We start from the raw sequence: 15,910 nt of genomic DNA on the forward strand, positions 1-15,910 counted from the left end.
ATAGAAAAAATATTATTCATTAATTTGAGTTCGAGTTTCTGAACTCGAATTGAAGGAGAGACTTGAACTCGAGTTTTAATCATAAACTTGAGTTTAAACTTAAAAGAATATGAACTCGAATAAAGTTGTAACTTGAATTATTTTTTTTTTTAGTTTTTCACCCTTCGCCTCCCTGGAAGCTAAGATCACCATTGCAAGTCTGACCCACATTTTAAATGCTACCCCAGCATACCGGCTTGGAGACCTCCTGAATCGAGCCCTATAAGTGGCTGATTAAAGGCTCATCCTAAGCTAACCAAATCAACACTTTATGAGCAATCCTCCTAATTTGTCAGAAGCCAAGTACTGTCTGGAGTAAAATAATAATAATAATAATCACAAACCGTTAGTCATACAAGGAATTTCTCAGAAAACGTGCAAAATATGATAAAACAGTTTCAGGAGAGACCACATTGCTAAGATCTCAGCAGAATTTATTATTTTCTTTTTTCCAACACAGAGGTTACTGATACATACAGCATAAATCCCTGTAAGTTTGTTTTCACAACTTGTGCACTAATATTGTTTAACACACAGACACCATGGTGTATTAGGTAAGCAAAGAAAGAAGAGCAAAATAAACATCTTTTCTTTTTGACGTCTTTCACATCGTTTCTTATTGAATTGCCTGCAGAGATGGGCAACTTTACTAAGGTAAAACATGAGCCAATATCTTCACAAAAACAAACTTGTGAGAGGGAAAACTAATGGCTGCAATAAAAATGCAGCGCTCGGGAAGCATATTATACATGAAGCTCATCAGCTTTGTAGAATTTATAGAAGACTTTCCATTCGAAAATACAGAAACATTGCAATCAATAAAGAGACTTCGGAGCCTACCTTATCATAAAATAACGAAACTGTAACAGAATCAAACCTTGAGTAGCTACATAGCACCACAAGCCATGCCCGTATAATTAACTGGCTTGAGCAGAAGACACAGCTGCTGTTATAGCATCTTCAAGTTTCACTCTTGTGCCTATGGAGACATCATTGACGGAAGTAGCTCGGTCAGAAAGGGAAGCTTCTTTACTGCCCTCATCTAAGCGTACAACTTGAGCAAAACTCTTGGACATTTGCTTAATAAAACCACCAGATATTGCAGCAGCATTTCTGTGCTCGTTTTCGTTCACTACACCAACAGTCATTAGGCTGGCTTGTTGTCTCGCCTTCCTCTCTTGCATTGCTTTCTGCCTGTCTTCGTAGAAATCGAAATCATCGAGAATGGACATATCAGTCTCATAATTTTTGAAGATCTTCAACATCTCAATACCCTGCTCCAATTTGACCTGAAAAAGTTCATATCCAAAAACGCGAAAATTACTGACACTATTTATTTGAAGATTTCAATTTGTTTTGTAAAACTTGCCAAAGTTAATGATGTTCTGAAAGGCACAATAATAAGCCTTGGCCCGTCTACTTGAGCAAAAACAATTGGGTCATTAAGAAAAAAAGAAAAAAAGTAGAACTAAAACCAGAGCAGAGGAAAAAAAAAATACTAATAATAAAGGAAGAAAGCACGAACCATCAAATCTAGTTAAGACTTGGAATCAAAGATCAAGATCCTGATACCTCGAATTACTATAACATTTGTAATTTAAGATAGCAAAAAGAAAAGAAAGCATAACATGGTTCCAGAACCTGGAATTCAGAGCTAAGCCAATCATTTTTCCTTTTTTTTTTTTTTTTTTTTACAGGAAAACCCTTTAATTGATAATTAAATCAATTATAAGGAAAAGAGGAAGAGGAATCCTCAAAAGTCGAAAAAGAGGAAAAACCAGAAGCTCAAAATACAGTATAACAGCTCAACAAGAGAAAGAACCAACACTCTGAACTTCACAGACAAAGCCCCCGTTTGGTTCGCTGGTTTGAATTTTGTTTAATTGAACTTTTTGATTTAAACAGAAAAATTCAAATTGTGTGGTTTAAATTGTAGTTTGAATTGACGCTTTGATGTGTAGTTAAAGTTTTAATTTGCACAGGGAATAAAATTTGAATTTGTGTTTGGTAAGTGTGAAAAGTAGAGAGAGTAGACACCTTTTTACTGTTCAGAAATGGTTTGAATGGTTGAACTTGAAGGGGGAGCTAAACTCTAAGTTGGGCCGTTTAACTCAGTTCAAACGGGGAATATAATTCAAACTGCATGCTTACCAAACGTCAATTCAAACTGCGCTCACCGTTCAAACTGAGTTGAAACTACACTAGTGAAAAAAACAGAGGCAAAACTGTTGAATTCGGAAGTCAAAAGTTAGGGAAGTTAGTTTAGGAAAGTATTTTAGGAATAAAAGGAGAGATCGGTTGTGATCTTTTCTCATAATTTTGTTTCCTGATTTTTAGGAGAGAATCAAGCTAGTTAGTTTTTCCCTTATTAGTCATTTGTGTATATATATGCTATTGTAGGGTTACAGAAGATTACTAATAGAAGTTCAGAAATTCTTCATGGTATCAGAGCCAGTTTTCTGAACCCTAATCCCTTCCGGCCATATCTCTCTCTGGTCATCTCTCATTCCGGCCATCTCTCTCTGGCCATCTCTTATTCCGGCCACCTCTCTCTGGCCATCTCTTATTCCGGCCACCTCTTGCCAAGTTTTCTGGCCACCTCTTCGTTGTTCTCAGGCCAATTATCTCCGGTTTCTCTTATATATTTCCAGCATCCATATTCAGTCTTTCCTCTCATCTTTTCCGCAATATTTGAGACATGACAAAATACGGAATGGCATCATTACAAACATCCAGTGTCACGACCCCAGAATCAGGAGGAAGATCAGAGATTCCAAACCTTGGTGGCAGCGAATCTTCTCCTATTCTCATCACAGGACACAAATTAAATGGCCATAATTACTTACAGTGGTCACAATCTGTGTTGCTGTTCATCTGTGGCAAGGGAAAAGATGAATATCTCACAGGAGAAGCAGCCATGCCAGAGACTACTGATTCGGGTTTCAAGAAGTGGAAGATAGAAAATAGTATGATCATGTCATGGCTTATCAATTCCATGAACAATGACATAGGTGAAAATTTCTTGCTGTTTGGAACTGCAAAAGAAATATGGGATGCAGCCAAAGAAACTTACTCCAGTTCTGAAAATACTTCAGAACTATTTCAGGTAGAATCAGCCCTTCATGACTTCCGCCAAGGAGAGCAGTCCGTCACTCAGTATTACAGCACACTCATACGGTATTGGCAGCAACTTGACTTATTCGAGACTCACTCATGGAAATGTCCGGACGACGCAGCAACGTACAGGCAGGTTGTGGAACAAAAAAGGCTGTTCAAGTTTTTCCTAGGACTTAACAGGGAGTTGGATGATGTTCGGGGTCGAATCATGGGCACTAAACCACTGCCCAGTCTCAGGGAGGCCTTCTCCGAGGTTAGGCGTGAAGAAAGTAGAAAGAAAGTGATGATGGGATCTAAGGAACAACATGCCTCACCGTTAGATGCCTCTGCCCTTGCTATTCGGTCATTCAACAATAATGGCGGAGATCGTCAAAAACGGGAAAGGCCTTGGTGTGATTACTGTAAGAAACTAGGCCATTACAAGGAGGCTTGCTGGAAGCTTCACGGCAAACCAGCAGATTGGAAACCAAAGCCACGGTTTGATAGAGACAGCAAAGCACATGTGGCCTCCAATTCCGATAGTGCTCCTGTTCCCGAGCCTAGCCCATTCAACAAAGAACAGATGAATGTACTGCAGAAACTGTTTAGTCAAGTCGGCAGTGGCAACATTACTGGGGCTGGTTTGGTTGCTCAAACTGATCCGCATACAGCCTTCACTGCTAACCATGGAGGAATGAGGCCATGGATAGTAGACACAGGCGCTTCTGATCACATGACAGGAGATGCTGCCCTTCTCCAAAATTACAAGCCAAGTAGTGGTCACTCGTCCGTCCATATAGCTGATGGTTCAAATTCAAAAATCGCTGGGACAGGTTCCATCAAACTTACTAAAGAGTTGTATCTCGACTCTGTCCTCCATGTTCCAAACTTGGATTGTAATCTTTTGTCCATTAGTAAATTGGCTTGTGACCTTCAATGTGTTACTAAATTTTATCCAAACTTGTGTATTTTTCAGGACTTGAAATCAGGGAAGATGATTGGCAGTGCTGAACTGTGCTCCGGGCTCTATCTCCTCTCATGTGACCGATCCTCAAACCAAGTCTCACAAGCAAGTTGTGTCCAGTCTCAGAGTCTTTTAGGGTCTTTTAATTCTGTGTCAAATTCCAATGTCAATAAAGATAGTGAAATTATATTGTTACACTATCGTCTTGGTCATCCTAGCTTTGTGTATCTTGCAAAACTGTTTCCCAAATTATTTATCAATAAAAATCCAGCATCTTTTCATTGTGAAATTTGTCAGATTGCAAAGCATACTCGAACAGTATATCCTCAAATCCCATACAAACCTTCAACTGTTTTTTCTTTGATCCATAGTGATGTGTGGGGACCCTCACGTATAAAAAATGTTTCTGGAACTCGATGGTTTGTGACCTTTGTTGATGATCATACACGGGTAACTTGGGTTTATCTTATGAAAGAAAAGTCAGAAGTTGGACAAATTTTTCACACCTTCAATCTTATGGTTCAAAATCAATTCAATTCTAGAATTCAGGTACTCAAATCAGACAATGCTAGGGAATACTTTACTAGTAGTCTCAATACCTACCTTCAGAACCACGGGATTATCCACTTAAGTTCTTGTGTTGACACCCCACAACAAAACGGGGTGGCTGAACGCAAGAATAGACATCTCTTGGAGGTTGCCCGGTGTCTTATGTTTTCGTCTAATGTTCCTAACTATTTCTGGGGGGAAGCCATTCTCACAGCTACCTATTTGATTAACCGCATGCCATCCAGAGTCCTTACCTTTCAATCTCCACGTCAGCTTCTTCTGGAAAATTTTCCTCACACCCGTGCAGTTTCATCTGATTTACCACCCAAAGTATTTGGTTGCACAGCATTCGTTCATGTGTATCCTCAACACCGTAGCAAATTTGATCCTAGAGCCAATAAGTGCATCTTCCTAGGATACTCTCCAACCCAAAAAGGGTACAAATGTTATTCTCCAATAAGCAAAAGATTTTACACCACCATGGATGTTTCTTTCTTTGAACACGTGTTCTTCTATCCCAAATCTCGTGTTCAGGGGGAGAGCATGAATGAACATCAAATTTGGGAGTCTATTCTTGAGTCAGTACCCTCGTCTCACTCAGAGTCACCACGGCCTTCTCAAACCGTGCCCATTGACTCATCCACACCTGTGCCGTTATCAGTCCAGCCCACAAATGTGTCTTCTCCCGTGCCTGTTCAATCTGTAGCCCCACAGCTTGCTAATGAGAATTTACAAGTCTACATTAGGAGGAAGAAAAGACAGGAGCTAGAGCACGGATCACAGCCAACATGTGGCCAATATATTGACTCAATTTCAAGTCCACCTGAGGAAAACATGGGTACGGATAGGGAGGGAGATGTGTCAACTCCCAGCATTGATGACTCTACCCTGCCGATTGCATTGAGGAAGGGTGTTAGGAGATGTACAGATCATCCAATTGGGAATTATGTCACGTATGAAGGGCTATCACCATCTTACAAAGCATTTGCTACTTCTCTTGATGGTACTCAGATTCCCAGCACAATACATGAGGCATTACAAAATTCTGAATGGAAGAAGGCAGTACAAGATGAGATTGATGCACTTGAGAAGAATGGGACATGGACTATCACGGATTTACCAGGTGGGAAAAGGCCCGTGGGGTGCAAGTGGATTTTCACTATAAAGTACAAGGCAGATGGATCAGTCGAGAGATTCAAGGCTCGGTTGGTAGCTAGAGGATTTACACAATCCTATGGAATAGACTATCAAGAGACTTTTGCTCCTGTTGCAAAACTTAACACTATCAGAATTCTTCTTTCATTGGCAGTCAACCAAGATTGGTGTTTGCAACAACTGGACATAAAAAATGCCTTCCTAAATGGTGACCTAGAAGAAGAGGTCTACATGGAAATTCCACCTGGCTTCGAAGGAAGTATGACAAAGAATCAGGTTTGCAAACTCCGAAAGTCCTTGTATGGCCTTAAACAATCTCCCCGAGCCTGGTTTGACAGATTCACAAAGGCAGTCTTGAAGCTTGGCTATGTACAGGGTCAGTCTGATCATACTCTGTTTGTCAAGAAATCTCATGCTGAGAAAATTGCCATATTGATAGTCTATGTCGATGATATTATTCTATCGGGGAATGATGTGAAGGAACTACAGGAGTTGAAGAAGTATTTGTCAGAAGAGTTTGAAGTTAAAGACCTTGGAAATCTGAAATATTTCCTTGGAATGGAAGTGGCTAGATCGAGTAAAGGTATTGTAGTTTCTCAAAGGAAATATATTTTGGACCTTCTTAAGGAGACCGGTATGCTTGGATGCAAACCAGTTGATACTCCTATGGACAGTCAAAAGAAACTTGGCACCGAGAAAGAAAGTGCTCCAGTAGACAGGGGGAGATATCAGCGTCTTGTTGGACGCTTGATCTATCTGTCACACACTCGGCCAGATATTGGTTTTGCAGTAAGTGTTGTAAGTCAATTCATGCACAGCCCTACAGAGGAACACATGGAAGCAGTCTACAGAGTTCTTAGATACTTAAAAATGACCCCAGGGAAAGGCCTATTCTTCATAAAGACAGAAAACCGTAACACTGAAGTGTATTCAGATGCAGATTGGGCAGGAAACCTCATTGATAGACGGTCAACGTCTGGGTATTGTTCCTTTGTCTGGGGCAATCTTGTTACCTGGAGGAGCAAGAAGCAATCAGTGGTAGCCAGAAGTAGTGCAGAAGCTGAGTACAGAGCACTAGCACAGGGAATTTGTGAAGGGATTTGGATAAAAAGGGTTCTAAGTGAACTGGGACAAATGAGTTCATTTCCTATTCTGATGATGTGTGATAATCAGGCAGCTATAAGCATAGCCAAGAATCCCGTGCATCATGACAGGACTAAGCACGTTGAGATTGACAGACATTTCATCACAGAGAAGGTGACTAGTGAGACAGTTAAATTGAACTACATCCCTACCAAGCAACAAACGGCAGACATCCTCACCAAAGCTCTACCAAGACCTAACTTTGAAGACTTAATTTGCAAGCTGGGGTTATATGATATATATTCTCCAGCTTGAGGGGGAGTGTTGAATTCGGAAGTCAAAAGTTAGGGAAGTTAGTTTAGGAAAGTATTTTAGGAATAAAAGGAGAGATCGGTTGTGATCTTTTCTCATAATTTTGTTTCCTGATTTTTAGGAGAGAATCAAGCTAGTTAGTTTTTCCCTTATTAGTCATTTGTGTATATATATGCTATTGTAGGGTTACAGAAGATTAATAATAGAAGTTCAGAAATTCTTCATTGTTAGTTTACCAATCCATCCTAAAAGCTTAAGCTTTTAGGAGGTGGGCCAACAATAGTTTTATACTTTAACACTCCCCCTCACGTGTGGGCTGGACAATGGGCAATCGTGTGGGTAAATTAATTGGAAAGCCCAACACGTGAATATTTAAGCCCGAGATATATTAAAGACCCAACACATGATGACAATTTAAATGGGAATAAAGAGTGCAATTACAGGAGTTTGAACTCAGGACCTCCTGCTCTGATACCATGTTAGTTTACCAATCCATCCTAAAAGCTTAAGCTTTTAGGAGGTGGGCCAACAATAGTTTTATACTTTAACAAAAACTATTTCCCTATATAACGTCCTTCCAATTATATGAGCAAGGAGGATCGGATGCATTTGAATGCCTTATCAGTCGAAGCCCATAGCAAGTCTAAAAAACATCGCCTTTTCAAAAATGTGTGGCCCCCATCTCCTTTTCCTCAAAAATTCTGGAATTCCTCCCTATCCATAGTCCAACAATAATAAAACCACCATGCATCTCCATGGGACTTTTGCCATTTTATTAGCCCCAAAGGCCACCGTATCCTCCACCATCAAGATCTACGATGTGCAGGAAACACCCATAGAAAGGTTCGTCCAACAATTTCTGCCATACTGTCCTAACCACCGTACAGTGTAGCACTCTATTGTCTCCCCCTCCTGTCTACACAAGATGCACTGGGTAGGGGAAAGAGCGAAATGAGGGTTAAGTGCCCAAGCTACCTTCTAGGCTAGAAATGTTCTGAAATCCACTTACAAGCCTAATCCATCTTCTCTAACCTTACCCAACACCCAAAAAAATAAATAAATAAACCATTTGACCCATTAGGAAAAAGACGAGGGAAGAAAATTAGCTCTACAAAAACCAAGCATCTGAGATATTAATAAATAAAAATAGTACCCAATTCTACATAGTACATAATAAATGTCTATTATATAGCCTGTGACACAAAGAATCATCAAATTCAACACACAGCAATTAAAAGTGAGAGAAACAATATACAATCTAGGTAAAATAAAGACTTCAATTTTCAAATTCTTACCTCTTGAGTGTCTCGGCTGTTGGTTACAGGCTTGTTGTCATTATTTTCAAGCACTATATGGCGAAACTGACTATTGGGGACGTCTTTGATGATATGCCACTTGACAGGAAACTGTCCACTCCATTTGTCTTGCTGCCAGTAATCTACACTCTTGTCAAAGTCAACCGGCCCAAACATTTCAGCTACCCCACAAAACTGAGCACTAGCATTCACCTTCATGTTGTTACAATGAAAAATTCGTTAGACATAAGTAGTAAGTCAAGACAAATGAGAGAAGAAGAACCAAAACATTCAACCCAAAAAAAAAAAAAGAAACAATCATGAATCTGGTGAAAGGCTGCCAAATTGAAACAACACTCGTTTCCTGGATCTGTTTTCTTATAAATTAAGACTTACAAGAAGTTAATGTTGCCTTCTCTGATTAAAAAAAAAATTGTCTTTATCTAATTAGACATTATCATTTATATACAAATTCACCCCAGACAAAATTGGTAGTTTCTTCAAACAGAAACAACACTATACAGCGTTACATTCCAAATTCAAATTTCTCAGTGGGTTGAGATATTTACCGAAAATAAGAGAAAGACCGGGCAGGTATCTTGCTTCTCCTTAGCTTCGCGATATGCAGCATCTAACTTTCTGTTCCCATTTGGTGTGCTAGCCCAAACACCATATTTGATGCTCTTGTGAACATTATCTTCACTGTAAGATTTGATAATAAAGAACTTAGCATCCTTGTACTCTGTTATAAAGTCCGGGTGGTTGTAGGATTCATCACGGATCTTAGCAGTTGTTGTGTTATGTTTGTTATTGTCTGTAGAGGTACCATCGGTCGTAATTTGACTCTTTGGCTTTGAGGCCCTCGGTCCTCGGTTCTGCTCATTAAGAATGTCAATGGTACCATTACAGCTGCACAGTGCAACGCTGCCCCTCACACGGCGTTTGCTATTGTCAAGTGTTAGCCAGCCTTGACTGTTTGTTCCCAAACTGGAAAATGATGCATTTGAGCCTCGACTAAAACCACCGGGCAGGAAGCCCCTACTGTACGAATTTGAACCAGATCCAAACCCGTATAATGATCTTTGGTGTTGAGAAGCCTGCAAATGTTTTAGATTCAGCATTAATACTAAAAAGCATGGAGATCCCTGGTTACACATAGGTTCAAACAAACGAAACTTCTTTCCCGCAGGAAACTGCATGCAGACAATGCCATGGCACGAAGAAAAATATGGCCCTAAAAATTTCCTGTGCATATCAGTAAGGATATTCAGAGTCATTCGTTAATAAAATTTCTTTAAGTACTCCAGACTCCAGAGTTGATGGTTGTACTTGGTTGGAAGGTATATCAACTTTCCCTGAATACTATTTAAATTGTTTCTCTTCTGAAACTTCAATTATTAAAGGAAGCATGCCCAATTATATCAGAGCCTATTGAGAGAGGAAAGGAAAAAGAACAAACCATTCTGACATTATGCCCAAATGACCCAACTGGGCCAATCGGCTGTGGAGATACTGCTGGTGAAAATGGAGTCAAAGATTTCTGTCTATCCGAGGGTTTTGACCAATCTGACCAAATTCCACCAGATCTCAATCCATCAAAACCTTGCTGCAAATCATGAAAACCAAGAGTACCAGGATTTCCTGGAAAACTGCCTCTACCAAAAGATCCCATGGCAGGATAACCAGGCCTTGGTCCAAAAAGCATGCTATCACCTTGTTGGTCAACACCTAGTAATGTAGTGAGCTCTGGCTGCGAAACTGGATTTGGTGAAGTAATATATGGCATGTTGGCTGGTCCTACCTGCTGAAAATAAGGTGGCCCTGAATATGGAAATTGCTGGGGAGAGTACAGTTGTGCATCTCCACCTACAGAAGGCAACGGTGTTGTGACTGGAGAATAAGGTCCATATGGCATTTGTGGATTATAACCATATCCCGAATGGAAGACAAGAGAAGGATTTTCATTGTAGACGCCCTGAATAAGATTGAGTGCCAAACAAATGTACAGTTAGTTAATATAAAGAAAAATACTCGAAGATGAAAAAAAGGGGAAAAAACCCACGGGTGATCCAATTTCCAATCCTTCAGCATTGAGGTATTGAGGATACTCATCCCACTCACCAGCTCCATTTTCATAACCTAGAGTTACATCACAATAACAAAATTCAATCCTCAAATCCTTTTCAACAACAACAACAACAACAACAACAAATACAAGCCTTAATCCCAAAATCCTTTAGGAATACAAGCCTCAAATCCTTTTCATTTATAAGGCATTAAGAATATTATGCATAACCATAAATGTGGAGACCAAACTGCATGATAACTCATATGCACTCCTCCCATAGACAACTACTTGTCTAGACTTTATTAGGAAATCATTTTGATTCAACATGGGGAATATTATAGAACTATGTTTGGTAACTCCCTATACAAGTCTTAAAAATCAATATAATGTCAAGCTAACAATGTTAATCCTAAACTACAAAATTTTCCTAAGTTTGAGATCCTTTAGGAAGGCATGAAAAATTACACAACAAAACTGTAATTACTTGTGCATGAGCAGACAAATAAGACAAATTTCTAATTCTTCTACTTATACAAACAATTGTAAGCATATTGGCTTTATGTCCAAAATAGGGGGGACAAAATGTCATAGCTGAAGGAGCCGATCAGTCACATAAGGCATTAAGGACATCTCACATCTATCAAGATGCATAGAGACCTAAAATCTTTACAAGTATTAAAAAAAAAAAAAAAGTACCTTAATTATTGCGCATTTTTATACCAACCCAACTTGAAGAAGAAGGAAAAAAAAGTTCACTATATTTGGCTTATAGAAAGTGAAAAAATAAATCATTTTACTAAATTACAGACATTCTAAACACATAAAATTACAGTCCTAGATCTGCTTCAAGATGTAGTCCTCAGCAATGTATCAGAATGCAGTAGAACTCAATAAGAAAGAAAGCCTCACTAATGAACCAGAAGAACCATAATTGGAAAGGTAATAAGCAATCTGTCAGCAAAGGAATCAAGAAGAAACCTCTGTAGTAGAAGGTTTGGGCCTGTGGAGCATAGATGTTAGGTGGATAAACTGCTCGATCTCTGCTAGAAGCAAAAGATCCTGATTGAACTACTGGGTCTCTAGGATGACCTACGGTGGCAGCATCCCGAGAAGGATTGGGAGAAACTGACCCTTCATTTTTCGCAGACTGTTGCTGCAAACAGAAACATGTAAAAGGTTATCAGACATAATGTGAACAAATAATCTCATTCATATAGGAAAAAGGAAGTGAACAGAAGAACATCAGAAAACACGCATAATACCTGCTCTTTCACGTTTTCTGATTCGGCAGTTTTATCTTCTGCATCCATGATCAGTAGTCTTAGAAACACGGGCAGTACAAAAATTGACCAACCAAAGCAAAATTTGAAGATGGAAAACTTGAAGTTATGAATATGTGCACACAAACCCACACGTGCACACCTATGTACACGATAGATAGAAGATCATATGAATAAATTTTAGAGTAAACATGCGTGCGCCAACAGGCTTGTAGTATATTTCTAAAGAAATGTGCACAAATAATAATCATAAATGTCACATGGTCAATTGAAAAAAAAAACACAAAATAGTGCAGATGGAATGTTAATGCTAGCACTCCAAAAGATCGTCAACTAGCTAATAACACAACGTCTTAAATGTACAAAAGAACAAGCTGACAATCACATTGATATCTAATAGGGGAAGAAAGAACTAAAAACTTGATAAAGCAAATTGTAGTTCACATAGACCAGAAGAAATTCAAACCTAATAATCCCTTAAAAGCCTTCTTTTGTAGTGAGGCTTTAAACATTTATCAATTTATAGTTCACTACGTCACTTAGACCAGAAGAAATTCATATCTAATAACCAATCCCTTAAAAGTCTTCTCTTATAGTGAGGCTTTAAAGGCTTACCAATTAATGGTCTAAAAGCAAGCAACTGAGTAACATTACCCAACCCCATATATTATAGGCTCTCAAATGTTTCATTATCATGTAGACAACATAACCATATAGACCAGTTTCCTAGTGGCCTAGCAAATTGGATTCAAAGGCATTTGTCCTCTTAGCTAGCTCAATTGGCAGCAAGTATGAATCATCTTTGTAAGGATATAGAAACCAACTTTGGCACTTCTCCTAATAGCTTAAAGTTTTAGGATAACTAATTTCTAAGATGGTACCACTGTATACCAGTTGATCTAAGTTCGAATTTCAGAATTGCAGTCTGCATTTCGGAAATAAGTTACATATCCTAGATCTGCTGACAAAAACATGTCCTGTTTTAGGCTTCTCAATAAATCGTTTTCCTCTTGGATCTATCCAATACAGGTTTTCCACATTTGCACCTTTTTTTTTTTTTTGACAAAGAAACGAGAGAAATTAACAATTTAAAGCCCCATATGAGAAGGGTCATGGTCAGAAGAAAGGAATCAAATGTGAACCCACCCCCTAGCAGCATAAGCATTTAGAAGAACTACAAATCTAACTAATCTCAATTAGCATCTTTTTGGTGATTGCTTTAAGTTTACTTGAAACTTGAAATCCACCGTTCACAAGTCTTGTCTCTTCAAAAACCACATAATTGCTTTAACCATCGCAAGCCCCCAAGAGCACTATAGCATGCATTTGCTTACACCATTTACCTCATACCAAGTCAAACAATGATAACTATGTTCTGCTGGAACATAATCAGTCCACAAGGGCATGCTCACTACGAGAAAGAATGGCTAAAAATGGAGACAAGAAGCATTATAATCATTCTATCTTCATTATTACTCTTTCCCTCATCCCTCCACTTTCCAATTCTAAACTGTAACATAGCACTACTTAAAACACAAACGTTGAAATTAAGATAGAGTTGTACTTACTTTAACAAATTGATTAGATCAAAGTTCTAGCTCATATGACACTGTGTTAGCAGATGTGTGGACTAAATCATTCATAGAAAGGTTACATTAAATAAATGAAAAGAACTGCATTTCTCTATGAAATATATACATTTTGAACTCCAATTGCCTTAAATAACTATCCATACCATGCCATTGACTGAATCTACAGATCATAAGCATTGACCTCTCTCAAGAAAATTCAAAAACAAATGTCACTTTAAATTACCGAAATCCTAGATCTTCATTATAAACACTCATAACACTCCAACAAGGCAGATCAAGTCAGAATTAGACGCACAAAGCTATCTAAAATGGCCAATTATCACAATAGAGAAGTGTCAAAGCCTCACCTCTCAAACAATCACAAAACTTTATTGGGGTAACGTACAAATAGAAACAATTCCAAAAACAACATAGAAGAGAAGAAATTACTCAGAATAGACCCGCAGCAAGATCTTCTTCAATTAAAACAAAAATTGAATAAATAAGGAGAAAGAGCAAGAATTATAGGCAAAAAGAAGATACAAATCATCACAACGGAGAAAACCCAGAAGACAATAATCATAATTGATGGGAAAAGGGAAAGAGAAGAGCAAAACAAGGAGACGTACCAGAGGTACGATCTGGTCCCTGTGGTTGGGTTGCCGCCATGAAAGAGAAAAAGGAGATCGTTTCAAAAGACCAAATCACGAAAGAATCTAACCAAAGAGACACACACAGACAGAAGAGTATCTACCTATACATGATCTCTCTCACTCTCTCTCTCTCTCTAGAAATAAAAATGATGATGATATTTTAAAATGAATGATATTAATCACACATTAATATCCAATATTTTAACATCAATATTTCATATCGGAAAAAAAATTGAATTATATTAAGTAGTAATTTATAATTTTGCTAAAATTATATTTAGTAATTTATAATTTTGTTAAAATTAGTGGACGTTTAGATCATAAATTAAGAACCATGATTCAAAATTATTCTCGATTTATGTGTATTTTGTGAAAAAAAAAACAATGTAACGAGTCACGAATCATGATTCAAACTATAATATGAATCCTTATACCAAACACCTCATTAATAATTTGTTATAGAGGTGTTTCCGTTTGGTTTGGCCATTTTTTTTAGAAACCACAAATCAAATTAAAAATATATATTTTTTAGACAATTTAATTATTTTGATAAAAATCAAACTAAAGAAACTACTAATCAAATTAAAAATATATTTTTTTAGACAGTTTGATTTTTTAATAAAAATCAAATTAAATCAAATCACTCGTAAACAGTTTAAACGGTTTATAGTTTATGCCGTTTGAACTTTAGATAAAAAAAAATTTCAATAATTTAAAAAAATTATAAAGTCGTTAATCCATAAAAAAGTTTAAGTTTACATTATAACTCAAAATTATAAAATTTCTAAAGCAGCAAATGTTTAAAAGTTTACCATTTTGAAGTTTTAATACAAAACAAGAAAAATGAGATTATATGTATTTTATAAGTGTAGAATCTTGTTATGACTAATAAAAACTTAAAAAAATAAAATATGTATATATTTTTAGAATAAAAAATTATATATATTAGGAAATCTTGACCTATATTTCTTGAAAGTGCATAGGTTAAGATTTTTACTCTTTACTCATGATTCATAATCTTTTTAGTCAAATAATTATACTAACAAAATGGTATTATCAAGTGCAAGGGGTAAAAATTCAAACTCATACACTCTCAAGAGTAAATTCTCTATTTTTATATATATATATATTTTTTAAGTGGACTATTAGGCGGTTTGGATTATTTAGAAAGTCCAAACTACAAATCAAAATGTCAAGAAAATAGTTTATAAAACTGAAAAAACCGTTCAATAATTTGAAAATAATTGACGATTTGGTTCGGTTTGATTTACGTTTAATTTATGGATTTAGAATCACGATTCAAAATCATTATCAGTTTACATGTATTTTTTATGAGAAAAAATACTGTAACAAATCACGAATCATAATTCGAATCAGGACACGAAACCACTAACCAAGTGCATGAGTGATTTAGATGGTTTGAGAGATTTTTTAAACACCCCTAATTTATTATTTGTGAAACGTAGGACTGTACCCGGTTTTTCAGTATGGATTTTGGATTAAACAACAGAGAAAAAAAAAACATGTTTTTCTACACACATACAACACGACTTTCTTTTTCTTTTTTTTTTTGTTTTTTATTTTGCCTTAAACTAATAATATAAGTTCAAAAAAATTAATATTACACATTACGCAAAACAAAACAAAAAATTTGTAACGTTTGTATTTGAGTTCCTATATTATTATTATTATTATTATTATTATTATTATTTTTTTATTTTGCCTTAAACTAATAATATAAGTTCAAAAAAATTAATATTACACATTACGCAAAACAAAACAAAAAATTTGTAACGTTTGTATTTGAGTTCCTATATTATTATTATTATTATTATTATTATTATT

General features: G+C 36.9%; 1 protein-coding gene across 1 annotated transcript; it reads right to left on the reverse strand.

The window, feature by feature from the left end:
• Positions 1–452: 452 nt before the first annotated feature.
• On the reverse strand, positions 453–14,196 carry LOC21393734. Its single transcript, XM_010088769.2, has 8 exons — positions 14,042–14,196; positions 11,824–11,861; positions 11,540–11,714; positions 10,556–10,632; positions 9,953–10,468; positions 9,063–9,590; positions 8,494–8,706; positions 453–1,328 (listed from the first exon to the last, which is right to left on the reverse strand). The coding sequence occupies exons 1-8, from the start codon at positions 14,079–14,081 to the stop codon at positions 957–959; spliced, it is 1,959 nt and encodes a 652-aa protein (XP_010087071.2). The 5' UTR covers positions 14,082–14,196; the 3' UTR covers positions 453–956.
• Between the last annotated feature and the right edge of the window lie 1,714 nt (positions 14,197–15,910).

Source organism: Morus notabilis, unplaced genomic scaffold, assembly GCF_000414095.1.
Source record: "Morus notabilis unplaced genomic scaffold, ASM41409v2 Scaffold1289, whole genome shotgun sequence".
Classification (NCBI taxonomy): domain Eukaryota; kingdom Viridiplantae; phylum Streptophyta; class Magnoliopsida; order Rosales; family Moraceae; genus Morus; species Morus notabilis.